Below are 13,781 nucleotides of genomic sequence, written 5' to 3'. Positions count from 1 at the left end.
GGACCTGGGGTTGACCCGGCGCTGTGCGGGTGGGCAACCTGTCCCTGCTCCCGGGGGGGGCCGTCACGCGTTGCGCGGGCGTTGAATTCTTTATGCCGCTCATGCCGCCTTCGCCCGTGCACCCCGCGCCCGCCCTTCCCGTGCGCGCGCTGGCGGGCGGGCGCACGCCGCCGGCAGCGCCAGCAGCAGGAGCCGCCTGCATCCGCGGGCGCCTATTTATGCGCCGGCCCGCCCGAGGTGAGCGCCGCACTCGGACACCCACACCGACGAGCGAGCCTTGGCGTGCCTCGCAGCCGGAGCCAGCAGCGCCGTGCAACGCCCGGAATCGCCAGCGGCGGCGCGGCGGAGATGGGGCGCGTCCCGTGCTGCGAGAAGGACAACGTGAAGCGCGGGCAGTGGACGCCGGAGGAGGACAACAAGCTGCTCTCCTACATCACGCAGTACGGCACGCGCAACTGGCGCCTCATCCCCAAGAACGCCGGTACGTGTCCCCATGCCGCCGTGGCGGGTCCTGGAGCGCGCCGTGCGTGTGACTGACCGGGGTGCGTAACGACGCTGCGTGCCGGCGAACAGGGCTGCAGCGGTGCGGCAAGAGCTGCCGGCTCCGGTGGACCAACTACCTGCGGCCCGACCTCAACCACGGCGAGTTCACGGACGCCGAGGAGCAGACCATCATCAAGCTGCACTCCGTCGTCGGCAACAGGTGGTCGGTGATCGCGGCGCAGCTGCCGGGGCGGACGGACAACGACGTCAAGAACCACTGGAACACCAAGCTCAAGAAGAAGCTGTCCGGGATGGGCATCGACCCCGTCACGCACAAGTCCTTCTCCCACCTCATGGCCGAGATCGCCACCACGCTCGCGCCGCCGCAGGTCGCGCACCTCGCCGAGGCCGCACTGGGGTGCTTCAAGGATGAGATGCTCCACCTCCTCACCAAGAAGCGCCCCACCGACTTCCCCTCGCCCGCCGTGCCCGACATGCCCATGGCGGCCGCCGGGATGGGCGCGGCAGCCGCGCTCGCCGCGCCCTGCGGCTTCCCTGCGGCGCCGCCGCAACAGCCCGACGACACCATCGAGCGCATCAAGCTGGGTCTGTCCCGCGCCATCATGAGCGAGCCCGGCGCCGCCACCGACAAGCAGCAGCAGCAGCAGCCACCTTGGACGCCGGCCGACATGCCCGAGGGGCTGGCTGGGATGTTCGCCGCGTACAACCCCACCGCGCACGGCCAGGAGGAGTTCCGGTGTGACAACGGGATGGTCCTCGGCGGCGCCGGCCGCGAGCCGGACCAGGGCACATCGATGTGGAGCCACCAGAGCTTGTACAGCGGGAGCTCGGGCACCGAGCCGGCGGCCAGGTCGGCACCGGCGCCATTGCCGGAGAAAGGCAACGACAGCGTCGGCAGTAGCGGCGGCGACGAGGAGGCGGATGGCGGGAAGGGCGGCTCCGACATGTCCAGTCTGTTTGGATCCGACTGTGTACTCTGGGATCTGCCTGACGAGCTTACCAATCACATGGTGTAACGAAAACGTGCAAATATCACGATCAAAGAATAACTTTTTCAGGACAAGACTGAAAAGAAGCAACCAAGAAAAATATGCTGAAAGCAAGAAAGGGAGTTATAAACTTCATTCAAATAACTGATATGAAAATCATGTATATTTTGAGGAAATTGTGCATACATGTAGAAACGAGGAGACCATGTAATTTTTATTTGGAGTCCTCTGTTTCAGGGTTAATCCGCACAGTAATTGACGATTCCAGTTCAAACGGACTGTTCAGTTCGATTCAACTGGAATTGTCTGATTTTTTAATTTTGTTCAATTTGTTTTCGTTTACTGTGTGTGTTTTTTTTAGAAAAAAGTCCTTCGATTTTTTATGTGAATTCATTTTATTTGGAGAAGTGTGCAGAGAGCCCAGCCCAAGAGCCCATCCCCATCCTTCTCTGATCGGACGGTCGTCTCGAGCCCGTTGTGGGGTCGATAGCATCCGACGGTTACAGGAGGGCCGAGCCCAGGTTCACCGTCCTCCTCTGGAAATCCTCTGGAGCGTTCCGTTTCACCGTTTCAGGTTTCCATGGCGGCGGCGGCGCAGCTGCACGGATCGGCAGCGACCGCGGCGGCCTACCGCCGGACTCGAGCCTACTCAGTTCCATCCTCATGCCGGGTGCTTTGGAGCCCTCTCGTGGGTTACCCAAAGGTATGACTCCGATCCGAGTGAACCTGGTCCCAGGGGTAGCTGCACATTGGTCGTGAAGTCGTGTCCGTATGAAATGAGATCCGATCGGAACATCTTTGGTTGGACATCTGGGCAGCTCACGGATGTTTTCTATTTGCGGAAACAATAGACGGAGTGCTTATTTCGTGGCTTGATGTGTATTTGCTATTGCAATATGGTTGGTTTATGTATGTGTATTTTTTGTGTAAGATGATGAGTTGAAGGCAGAGTTGCTGCGTTTTTATTCGACCCGTGTCCTGTGTCAGCGAATATTCAATCCCACCGAATTGGTTCTAGTCCTTCAGGAGTCAAGGATTTTGTCTGCAATAGTGTTTTTGTTAGAACTTAGGACTGTCTTTTGAATTTTATGTTATTGCGGGGATAAAATTGATCCTAGACCATGATCTGAGAGCACACTTTTCTTTTGGATTTTCATCTTTGCCGCCACTTGAACAATGAGATGATCTTATGAATGTTTACTGTATACAGGACTTCTATGCATTTTGTGTATATGTTTATGTTGTATTTTTATTTACCAAACTATTACAACAAGGCTTTGATGTTAAACCTCTGTATGAATCTGTTGCTCTTGGCTATAACTATAAGCGGTGGTGTTAACATATTTTGCTGTCCCATCAGCTTTTGATGTCTGCCAATGGAGTTGGTTTGAAACCATTTAGTTTTGCTGCTAAAATTTCAACAAATGAGAATGCTCAAGTTGAAGAACTAAACTTGCGATCAGATCAGATGAAGGAATTTGTACAGGCAGAGGGACATCCCCAGAAGAGGAGTGCTAAAATCCATGACTTTTGCCTTGGGATCCCTTTTGGTAAGTTAGAATTTTTATGAATATAAAATTTTGTTGTGTGATTAATTGGATATAGCACATGTGAATCTTGTTAAATGTTGTTTTTTACTTCGTGTGCACAGAAATTTGATAGCTCCTACTTTCAAGGAATTATGAGCTTCTCATAGCATAAATTGTTCACAGCAGTTAGCAGTGTTGCTGATTGGTAATGCAAGTTTGAAAAAGATGTTTTGTTTCCTTTGGTAGCAAAGCTGTTTCTAACTTTCTAAGCTCGTTATATATCACGTGATGTCATAGAATACTAAATGGTAGAAAACAACACCATCAATTTCTACTTTCTGGTGCTTTCCATACTTAAAATTTGATTGACAAATTATTTAGTTGGTATGTTCTTCACACACGAATTGTATCCGATACTCCTGAATGGTTCAATATTTTGAGTTTTGGAATATGAACTTTGTTGTCTTCATCTATCCACATACGAATAATTTAAATAACAAAAACATTTGGTAATGCAGGTGGCCTTTTATTTTCCATGGGCCTTCTAGGATACATGTTCTCCAGAAGCACCATAAGTATTGTCTTGGGTGTTGCACCAGGGCTTGCCACTTTGCTGCTTGGTACACTCAGTCTAAAGTTTTGGAGGAGCGGTAAATCCAGTGTCCTGTTTATCTTGGCCCAAGCAGGTGGGATGTCATTGTACTACCTTTGTATTACTGTGCATTTGAGTTGCAATCATTTTTAACCTTATCGTAGGCATTGCTTAACAACCTGCTCCACTTTTGTTTTTGCAGCAATTTCTGCTTTCCTGGCATGGAAGTATTCTCACGCTTACTTCTTGGTAACTTTTCCAACTCTCATTCATTTTTTCCAGAGCAGGCGAACTTGAATTCATTACTAAAACACAACGAAATTACAGTCTTTTTTTTCTTCATTACTAAAACACAACGAAATTACAGTCTTTTTTTTTCCAACCCCCTGATCATTTCCTCTTCTCCCGAGCCTTGTTAGCCAATTAGAATCCATTTCCCCATGGCGTCTAACTCTCTAAAAGCTTTACAAAGTACAGTAACTAGTCTAACTCAAAAGATAAAAGCTACACACTACAGTAACTAGTCACCAACACCCAGCATCCGCACAGCAGGCCATCAGACTCTTGAACTTGTTGCCCTCCTAATCTCTTTTTTTCTTACGCCTCTCATCAGGGTACAGCTGGAATATCTATTCATGCACATACAAACGCCACAACCGACACACACACACCGCACTCACACCTCACGCACACAACCAGAACTACAACTACACACAGATCAGAAGACCGCATCCTTCGAGAGATCACTGGAACCATCCTTGACTCCATAGACGACAGGCATGTTGCATGGCACCACGCAAGAGAGGCTGCAGAGATTATTAAAGGGGCACAGCCTCTGGTGCGAAACCCGCACTGAGCTATGCTCGAACACGGGCGGTGGGCGCTGCAACCAGCAGCCCAACCACCGAGCTACGAGCTCGTTTGCACCCTCCTAATCTCATTGATATGGAATATGGTGGAATATTACTATCTCAACACTAATCTTATACTTCTTTGTGCAGACAAACAGACTCCTTCCTTGGGGCTTCTATGCTTCCCTGAGGTAATTTACTCTTTATTATCTGGCTCCGTCCAATGTCGTTTCTTCTCCATTTGAAATAAGATTTGATGTCCTCTCCCAATTGAAAATTATGCAGCACCGCAATGGCTTGTTTCTATGGGTATGTGCTGCTTGCTGGAGGAAATCCCCCACCAAAGAAGTTGGCGGTCATCCCACAACAGTAAAAAGAGAGATCCGGTTCGGTCTAGGATCAGCTTGGTTTGACCAAGTTCATCATGCTGTGGCAGCAGTATGGCGCAATTTTGATTATCAAATTGTATATTCTCCAACCTGAAACTTGATGAGCTAATAAAGCTTCAGAGGATGGTAGCCCTGCCTCCAGTGAACATGCTCTGTTTTCTTCTACCTGATGGATGTACATGATAAAGATAAGCTTGCTCAGCTTGTACTTGAAACATTTGTATTCGACTTAACAAAGTTGAGGTGTTATATTATCAGATGGCTTGTAGCTTCATCAATTCTCAAACGAATTGACAAAGTTTTCAAATATTCTGATACCTTGGCAACTCATTAGTTGAATGACCTAAGTCGTTTTATATTAAAAGCGCGGCACTTCTGGTTCGTCTTAAAAAAAATCCTACTAGAGTACTTTTGGTTTTGGAAAACAAAAAACGTATTTAATGGGCTTGCAAAGAGCAAGTAAGCTAGTAAAAATGCATAAGGAAAAAGTCTTTTTTGCCCACCTCAATTTTGAGCCGAATCTGCTTTTCCTCCCTGGACCACAAAACCGTCCGTTCAGCCTCCTCAGACTCACAAAACCGTTCACATAACCTCCCTGAGCGGTTTTAGAGTGAGGTGGCAGCGGGTTTTCTATTTTTTTTGTCTAAATCTTTGAAAAATCACAGCAAATCACAAAAAATCATAAAAAGTAAAATCCAATTTTGTTGAACTCCACGTAAGTATATCTACGCATTGAACATATTATATGATATACTTTAGTATAATTTTTTTTTCTATAGTTTTAGATATATGATTTTCTATAATTAATTTATAGTTATAGTCTCCATCATCAAATTATGATGAAAATTTTATAGTGGTATAATCACTATATGATTGAGATGTAGTAAAAATTTTATGATTATCGAATCATGTATGACTGAGTCATTGATTTATCTAGGTTTAACTATAGATTGGTCTAGAGTTATCTAGGTTTATATAGATAAATCTATAGCTCAGTCAAACATGATCCAATAATTATAATTTTTTTACTATATCTCAATCATATAGTGATTATCCCACCATAAAATTTTCATCGTAATTTGATGATAGAGACTATAACTATAAATTAATTACAGAAAATCATATATCTAAAACTACAGGAAAAAAATTGTACTAAAGTATATCATATAATATATTCAATGCGTAGATATACTTAAGTGGAGTTCAACAAAATTGGATTTTCCCTTTTATGATTTTTTTGTGATTTTTCAAAGATTTAGACAAAATAAAAAATAAAAGAAAAATAGAAAAACCGCTGCCACCTCACTCTAAAACCGCTTAGGGAGGTTATGTGAACGGTTTTGTGAGTCTGAGGAGGCTGAACGGACGGTTTTGTGGTCTAGGAAGGAAAAACAAATTCGGCTCAAAGTTGAGGGAGGCAAAAATGATTTTTTTTCCAATGCATAATAGTGTATTTGGGTGGGCTTGCAATTACAAGAAGAGTAGGCTCTCTAACCAAGCCCGATACAGATGGCCCAAAAAAGGCCCAACCAAGCCGCTCCGAACCGCCTCCCAGCCTTCCCAGCCCCACCCGTCGGCCAGATCAGCCTTCAAACTAGGGTTTACTCCTCCCGCTCCGAGAAAGCCAACAGCGTAGCTCCGCCGGATTCCTCCACGCTTGAGCTCCGCCGCCGCCACCTCCCTCCGTTCCTCCGCCAGGACCGGCAAGATGAAGCTCGTCAGGTAACGTCCCCGTTATCTCTCGCCTCTTGTTCGGAGTGGCTCCTCTTTTGCCCTTCCTTCGCTCCTCCGTTCGGTTCAATCCTCTCCTCTCCTAATTTTGTGGTGGATTTGGGGTTTCGCTGCAGGTTCTTGATGAAGCTGAACAACGAGACGGTCACCATCGAGCTCAAGAATGGCACGGTGGTCCATGGCACCATCACAGGTTTGCTCCGACCCACTCCTCCGGCGGGGGGAAGGGTTTGAATTTCTGTGATCTAAAATTGCTTCAAGTTTTAGGGTTTGTGTCTGGTGCGTGCATCCTTAGGATTCAGTCAGCTCACCCCTGGAGATGTTGTGATTTGCTTGTGCGCTGAGGTGTGGTTTGTCTGGGAGACTGTAAAATTGAGCATACCTTTTGCGCTCACATTCTGTGCTTTTGATGGGCTACGAATTATTTCAGATAAAGCCATATGTTGGGATTACGCAATGCCACGGAAATAGGCTATTTAGGTACGTTCAATTAGATTTGTGGTTTTAATTTTTTAACCTGCTTGCTCGTAGGTGATGAGTCCAACCCTGAATTGCTTGTAGGTTATTTGCATTTGGTAAACATTTTCTTTCTTGCGTCAAGGGAGCATTCCTGCTGAGTGATGACTATGTATGTAGACATATTTGAATTAACTGATCATAGACCTTTAGTTTTAGATCCATCAGTGCTAGTAATGGTCGGATGTCCCTGTGAGAGTACTGGCCATTTCACCAGTTTTGGTAGTTCAAGCGAGCAGTTGAATGTGCAGTGTTTTTAGCCTTTCATGGATTTCTTTTGTCATTTCCTTGACAAATTTGCTACTTGTTAGACTTAGCTGATTTCATACTCTATTCACATACAGAAAGGTATAAATATTGGCATTTAGATGCTAGTGGAGAATATTTATTTTCTTCCTAAGAAGGGTTTCACGGATAATTAGGATTGGAAAATATAAATTTCTTGATTTCTTCATGTATAGGGTGTTTTGGGTGGCTCAGGTCGTTCCTAGATTATGTTTTGATGTTGGAGGAATGCAGGACTTTAGTGTGCACAAATAGGGGGTATAAAGCATCATGATAGGCACATTTTGAACTTTCTTTTTTTATGCCTGCTACAATTCGGGAAATAATTGTTTGATTGCAGTTTTGGTTCTCCAACGATCTCACCATATTATGCTTCTGCACATATTTTGCTAACACTGACGGGATTAATTTGGGATCATGGTTTAGTTTGTATATGGCATATCCTCTAATTCATCCACATATTTTTAGGTGTTGACATAAGCATGAATACTCATCTGAAGACAGTGAAGCTTACACTGAAAGGAAAGAATCCCGTGACCCTTGACCACCTCAGTGTGCGAGGAAACAACATTCGCTATTATATTCTTCCTGACAGCTTAAACCTGGAAACTTTGCTGGTGGAGGAAACCCCTAGAGTCAAGCCTAAGAAGCCAACTACAGGTTTGATTTCCTCTGTTTTGTCTTCTGTTGGAGTCGATCCATTACTAATACTATATGATCTGACTGGCATTTTCCCCCCCAAAATCAGGAAAGCCTTTGGGACGTGGTCGCGGCCGTGGTCGTGGACGTGGTCGGGGCCGGGGTCCGCGCTGAGCTCCATTGTACCCTTGCTGTCAGCTGTCTCGCATGGCAAGTTTCCCATACAATGTAACCCTCTTGCCCCCGCACGAGATGTGAAAGAATGTTGCATTGTTACCCTTCTGATGAACGCGGACCTAATATCTCAATCTCAGTAGTTCTTGTTGTGGAATCCCTCTGTCTATTTGACCAATCGTTCATGCTTATCTTAGGTCTTGTAGTTAATTTGCAATGCTTTGACCTGTCATACATATTAAGATGCGCAGACATTTGAATATCTAGGTTGTATGCTTGTGTTTTGACATCATGGGGGAATTATCGCTTCGGAGCTATGCATTGATCTTTAGCTGTGCTTGAAACTAAACTTCCGCGTCGCGGATACAGATTCAGCTGAATCGCCTTCCAGATACAGTTTCCTATCATTTGGCATGACGATGGCCTGTATTAATATTTTTGCTGTACAGTTGAAATGCTTTTTTCAAGAATGAGTGCCTGGATCGTCGCAAGCTTTTGAACTTGAACTGCCTTGGTCGCTAACAGTTGGTTCTTCAGTTGAGTTCGATGGTGTTCACTTTCTAATATGACGGTCAATCGTTCCCCTGGTTGGTATTGTCGATGCTTAAAACTACCACTGGCAGTAGCGTTACACCGCTGAGGTGATTGGACATAGAGATACCTCTTGAGGTCTGTGGTCTCGATGCTTAAAAGTATGATGCATCTGGTCGTTGCCCGGCCATCAAGAGTGAGTGTTGATTACCCGAGGGGTCGGGTCGCCGCCAGCGCCGCGCCGTTGCCCTCCAACACCGGGCGGCGCCCTCCCCACCCTGGCCCGAGACAGACGGCGAGAACGCACGCCGCCACGCACACCGTGCCATCGCTACCGGTACGAGCCGCTGGGCCTGGGGCCTAGAGCAACAAGCCCCGCGCATCGTGCGGTGACGTCCGCGCGCCGCGCCGCGCCGTCGGCATGTCCCCACCACTACCAGTGGGACCGGCACCGGGAATCCGGGAGGCAGCCAGCTCGCTCGCCAAGGGCGCCAGCCAGCGGCCCGCGCGCCCAGCCAGGTGCCCGCTCGCGGACGCGGACGCGCCGTGTCGTGTCGTGCCGTGTCGCTCCGTTCCAAGGCACGCTGCACCGCCTACGCGAGCGTTCCGTTGCATCCCATGAACACCGACGCCCAGACGGGAAGGCCGGCGCCTGGCAATCTGGCATCGATCATTGCGTCTTGAAGAGTACGTGTTCCAGAGGTTTGAGCTCTCCATAATTACCCTCCATCACAGCAGAGCACGCGTCGCGGTCGCATTCATTGCTGTGCTCGGGTCCGCGTCCCCTGTCCATCCGTTCCTACCGTGCAACTGTCAACTGTGGAACCGGATCACAGTCCCGGGAGGGGGCCTCATCAGTCATCACAGATCCGGTCGGTCCCAGAGGCCAGAGGAAACACCAGCTCCGGCGCCGGTGATACCATGCCATCCACTCCACCGGGTTGCGTTGTGCTCCCCGAATTAAAGTCCTCCCACATGCCCCGGGTTTACGCTCTCGCTCCTCCGTCCGTCCATGGCTCTCGTGCTTATCCCCCCATCTTTTTTCCTGGCCGCACCACGATTATGGTTTCTGTTTGTTTATCGCACGGCAATCATTCATTCGTGCAGTTGGAGAAAAAGAGGGAGGGAGGGATCCATGTGTCGTGGGTCAGTCCATACAGCCCGCCAGCCCCGCGATTCGATTCTTATCACGGCGCAAAGGCGGAAAGGCGCCGCAGCATCACTCGCTCTCTCTCTCTCTCGCACTCGCACTCGCACAGCCCTGCCCCTGGGCCTGGCTGTAGCTTCACTAGCAGAGCGATACCGTCGCCATACCGCCGAGGTGACAGGGCGACAATTGCCTGGCAGCCTTGCACCGATAAGAGGCCGCGCGAGAGGTTTTGCATCAACCACCAGAGAGAGAGATAGAGGGAGAGGGAGGCCGGAACCCCGGAGGCGGTCGACCAGGCAGCCACCGGCCATGTGCAAGCTCAAGTTCACCAAGGAGCGGGTGGGGTGCTACCTGCTGGTCATCCTAGTGATCGTGCTCATCATCGGCGTCCTCTTCGGCCTCGGCGTCTTCCGCCACGGCTACGACCGCATCAAGGACCTCGGCCGCAACCACACATGCTTCGACTGCAACAGGTACTGACTGCCCGGAGGAGGCACGGCGCCTTCAGGCATGGCATGCTGCGTCCTGTAGCAAACCTGTTGGTCGGACCTAGTATACCTTAGCAGGGCAGCAGGCAGATGCTGTAAATTAGTATTACCTAGCTGATCGGTGTGTAGCCAAGTTTCTGCTGCTTGGTGTGTAGAGCGTAGACAACAGGTTCGTCATGTTCTTTCTTATTATTAGGGACAATTATTATTATTATTATTATTATCTTGCTGCCCTCTTACAGTCGAGTTCACGATGCTTTTGCCTCCAAATCTATTCGGTTTTGTTTCTCTGGCTGGTCTACCTTGGCATCTATTCCGTGGAACGAATGTTATTCGGCTCGCCCTCTTTTCCTCTTCTGCTTACCTTAAAAGGATAATCTCAGTCAAAAGCTATTTCGATCACAAAACTTAAAACAAAGTAGCAGCTTGCTAATAAAATATTTACAGCCGACAATTCAATTTAGACATGACTGCCAAAGGCTACCACGATCCAAGCAGAACGTTCATCCCTCCGGAAGCAGAACGTTCATCCCTCCGGAAGCAGAGTACTCACCATTCAGTCAGTGGTCGACAACTTTACAAGCCCAGGCATCAGAGAACCGATGCTTTTCGAAATTATAAATTAACAGCATCAGACCAAACCATACATCGTTTTATTTTATTTACACATAAAACGGAAAGAATTCGTGGATGTTAAGAGACTGGACCCGGTAAATTACAGAGAACGAACAGATTATGAACACCTGGCATAAATTAACTGAACCTTTCGAGTCGTTCAGGGGATGGAATCCATTGGTGCGTGAAATAACAAAGCACCCTGGAGCAAGCTATTTTGCACTCAGAAACATGAAGATAACGCAACTGGTATGTGCCACACGACAGACACCTTTGTACATCATCGCATTAGATGATTAGCTGCAGCAGCCACCGCCTTGAGAGGACGACGAACCAGCGCCTCCGGATTGGCCAGGGACTGCGTATCCAACTTTGATTCCATAAGACTGCACACATTTGACAAAAGGCAATATGAGATCATGCTCATTGGGTGGTAAGAAGACAAGGATCTAAGCAAGCAGAAGTGTTTCGGAGAGCAGGACAACGGTTACCAAGTGGACAGATGCCATTTTAACCATCAGAGAATAATTACTTTCCAGTTAAATACTTTTCCTTCTAATCCTCAGACACTAACAAGTAATATTCTCGCTTTCTCTAGCTCTTTCTCCCTTCTTTTTGATGTTCTCTCTAGCTCTTTCAGTATCAAGGCAGACACCTCCACAAGATTACATAAAAAAGCTTATCCAATTTCGCCATTAAAGAAAAAGCTAGTGGTCTCAGCCATTCACTATAGAAACTATTTGACTGTGAGGTCATTAGGTTCCAGTCTATCCAATTTTGCCATTACAGAAAAAGCTAGTTCTCTCAAACATTCATCATAGAAACGTCTTCAGGTTCCAGAATCTATGTTTGGCTATCATTACTCCAACTTTTCAGTACATAAAGGTTCTTAGAAAAAGGGGATGAGCTTTGTACAAGATAGGAAGTAGAGATTTAGGCTTCGATGCAAATCGTAAGATTTGAATCTGTATAGTAAAAATGGAACAGAAGGTACATGACTACATGAGTATATGCGTAAATGATGCTTAAAGTAACATCGATGGGCCTCACTATATTTTTCCTAAACAGAGCAAAAGTAATGATTTGAGATATAAAAAGAACTACCTCATTAGATACATCGAAAACACCATCTTGGATTTTCTTGTAGATTGCTCCAGCAGTCTTAACAAATGCCTGCATTTTAAATATCCAGATGAGAACTTTTGAATATTCTTAACCGCACATATGTCCAGCACACCAGGAACCAAGCATCACCTCCTCGACGTTTTGTGCGGTTTTTGCTGATGCCTCCATGAAGATCAGGCCATGTTCCTTTGCAAACTGCTCGCCTTCCTCATAGCTCACTGCACGCCTGTGAGACAGATCACACTTGTTCCCAACCAGCATTATCGTCATGTTGGCGTTGGCATGCTGCCTCGCATCCTCCAGCCAGCTTGCGAGGTGATTGAAAGTCTCCCTCCTGGAATCAGCCCAACATGGATTCGAATGCCAGTATGAGCACGATTCAGGAAGCCATGAGCATAGAAGGACTGCCCAAGCAACTTTGGGCTTATGGGAGTGTAATTACCTGGTGATATCATAGACCAAAAGAGCACCAGCGGCCCCTCTGTAGTATGATCTAGTTATGGATCTGAATGACTCTTGGCCTGCCTGTAACGTTAAAAGATAATTGCATCAGATCGGATCGATGATCCATGTGGCCACGTGGGCATCCCATACAACTTTGGGCTAATGTGAGAATGTTTAGCTAACACGAATTTCACCCGGGGTGGGGGCAAACTGACAAAGAACAAAGAATATCCAATAAGTATATTGTAACTTCAGAGCTCAGCAAGCCGCAAGGTTTTAATCATGTAACAGCAATCGGACATCCTAATTCCAGTTTGCAATCAGACTCGACTGCTCAAGTCCCATGATGAATCAAGCAAGCAAGTGATTATGTCGCCCGGAATGGTAGCGGCAGCAAACCGATCTCTAGCATACAAGGGATGCGATGCGTACGAACGAAGGAAAGCAGCAGCGGAGGGCGGAGGGGGAGGTAAGCGCACCGTGTCCCAAATCTGGAGCTTGATGGGCTTGCTGTCGATGGTGATCATCCGGGCCCCGAACTCGACGCCGATGGTGAGGTCGTGGACGGGCTGGAAGCGCTTGTCGGTGAACTGCAGCAGCAGGCACGACTTGCCGACGCCTGCGCATCGCGACCAAGCAAAGCAAAGCTCGTCAGTACGGTCCACGCAGGCAACCGCACGGGCGGGGCGGATGGATTGGAACCCCCTCGCCGCCGCCGCCGGAAGCACGCGGCAGGCAGGGAGCCCCGCGGATCCAGCCGCGGGGCGGGGAGGAGGGGGGGGGGGGGTGGGGGTCGCCGGGTGCTCACTGACCTGTGTCGCCGATGATGATGTACTTGAAGAGGTAGGCGTACGACATCTCCGGCGGGCCTGGCTGGCCGGCTGGCTGGCTGGCTTCCTCCGGGGAACGACTGGCGGCGGCGGCGAGGGGGTGATTTCGCGAGGCGCGCGTGCGGGCGGAGGAAGAAGTGGGGAGACAGAGAGAGGGGGGGGGGGGGGGGGGGGGGGGGGGGGGAAGAGGCGGGGTTGCTTAGCAAGGGGGCAGGAGGAAGCGGGGCGGCGGAGGAGACGTGGTTACGTGACGGAAGGGAGCGGTTTGATTGTTTGGGCTGGGGGTAGCGGCGTGCGGCGTGGGGGCGGCGCGGGTGGGGCTCGCGATGGGGAGAAACTGCCGTGCCGTGTTGTGCCCGAGTCCGGGGAGTCCAGAGGCATCCAAAGATGCGCGCACGG

General features: G+C 48.7%; 4 protein-coding genes across 5 annotated transcripts; 3 read left to right on the top strand and 1 right to left on the bottom strand.

Moving 5' to 3' along the window:
- The first annotated feature begins 169 nt into the window (after positions 1–169).
- Positions 170–1,597, top strand: LOC120682841 (transcription factor MYB80-like). Its single transcript, XM_039964872.1, has 2 exons — positions 170–481; positions 574–1,597. The coding sequence occupies exons 1-2, from the start codon at positions 349–351 to the stop codon at positions 1,518–1,520; spliced, it is 1,080 nt and encodes a 359-aa protein (XP_039820806.1). The 5' UTR covers positions 170–348; the 3' UTR covers positions 1,521–1,597.
- Positions 1,598–1,923: 326 nt separating this feature from the next.
- On the top strand, positions 1,924–5,132 carry LOC120680832 (protein FATTY ACID EXPORT 1, chloroplastic-like). 2 transcript variants are annotated; one of them, XM_039962400.1, is made up of 6 exons: positions 1,924–2,196; positions 2,854–3,043; positions 3,541–3,672; positions 3,817–3,863; positions 4,616–4,656; positions 4,751–5,132. In XM_039962400.1, exons 1-6 carry the CDS (start codon positions 2,074–2,076, stop codon positions 4,836–4,838), a joined length of 621 nt encoding a protein of 206 aa, XP_039818334.1. In that variant the 5' UTR covers positions 1,924–2,073; the 3' UTR covers positions 4,839–5,132. The 2 variants fall into 2 exon arrangements, with proteins under 2 accessions (XP_039818334.1, XP_039818332.1); XM_039962398.1 differs by having other exon boundaries at positions 2,036–2,196; positions 3,541–3,708.
- A 1,277-nt stretch (positions 5,133–6,409) lies between these two features.
- On the top strand, positions 6,410–8,528 carry LOC120680834 (small nuclear ribonucleoprotein SmD1a-like). The gene is made up of 4 exons (XM_039962402.1): positions 6,410–6,576; positions 6,702–6,778; positions 7,855–8,046; positions 8,135–8,528. The coding sequence occupies exons 1-4, from the start codon at positions 6,563–6,565 to the stop codon at positions 8,197–8,199; spliced, it is 348 nt and encodes a 115-aa protein (XP_039818336.1). The 5' UTR covers positions 6,410–6,562; the 3' UTR covers positions 8,200–8,528.
- Positions 8,529–10,956: 2,428 nt separating this feature from the next.
- On the bottom strand, positions 10,957–13,555 carry LOC120680833 (ras-related protein Rab-2-B). The gene is made up of 6 exons (XM_039962401.1): positions 13,365–13,555; positions 13,032–13,171; positions 12,551–12,633; positions 12,238–12,442; positions 12,088–12,156; positions 10,957–11,369 (listed from the first exon to the last, which is right to left on the bottom strand). Exons 1-6 carry the CDS (start codon positions 13,408–13,410, stop codon positions 11,280–11,282), a joined length of 633 nt encoding a protein of 210 aa, XP_039818335.1. The 5' UTR covers positions 13,411–13,555; the 3' UTR covers positions 10,957–11,279.
- Positions 13,556–13,781: the final 226 nt, after the last annotated feature.

This window comes from Panicum virgatum, chromosome 7N (assembly GCF_016808335.1).
Source record: "Panicum virgatum strain AP13 chromosome 7N, P.virgatum_v5, whole genome shotgun sequence".
Taxonomy (NCBI): domain Eukaryota; kingdom Viridiplantae; phylum Streptophyta; class Magnoliopsida; order Poales; family Poaceae; genus Panicum; species Panicum virgatum.
Note: the sequence above shows the minus strand (reverse complement) of the source record. Positions and strands in the feature narration are given on the sequence as shown.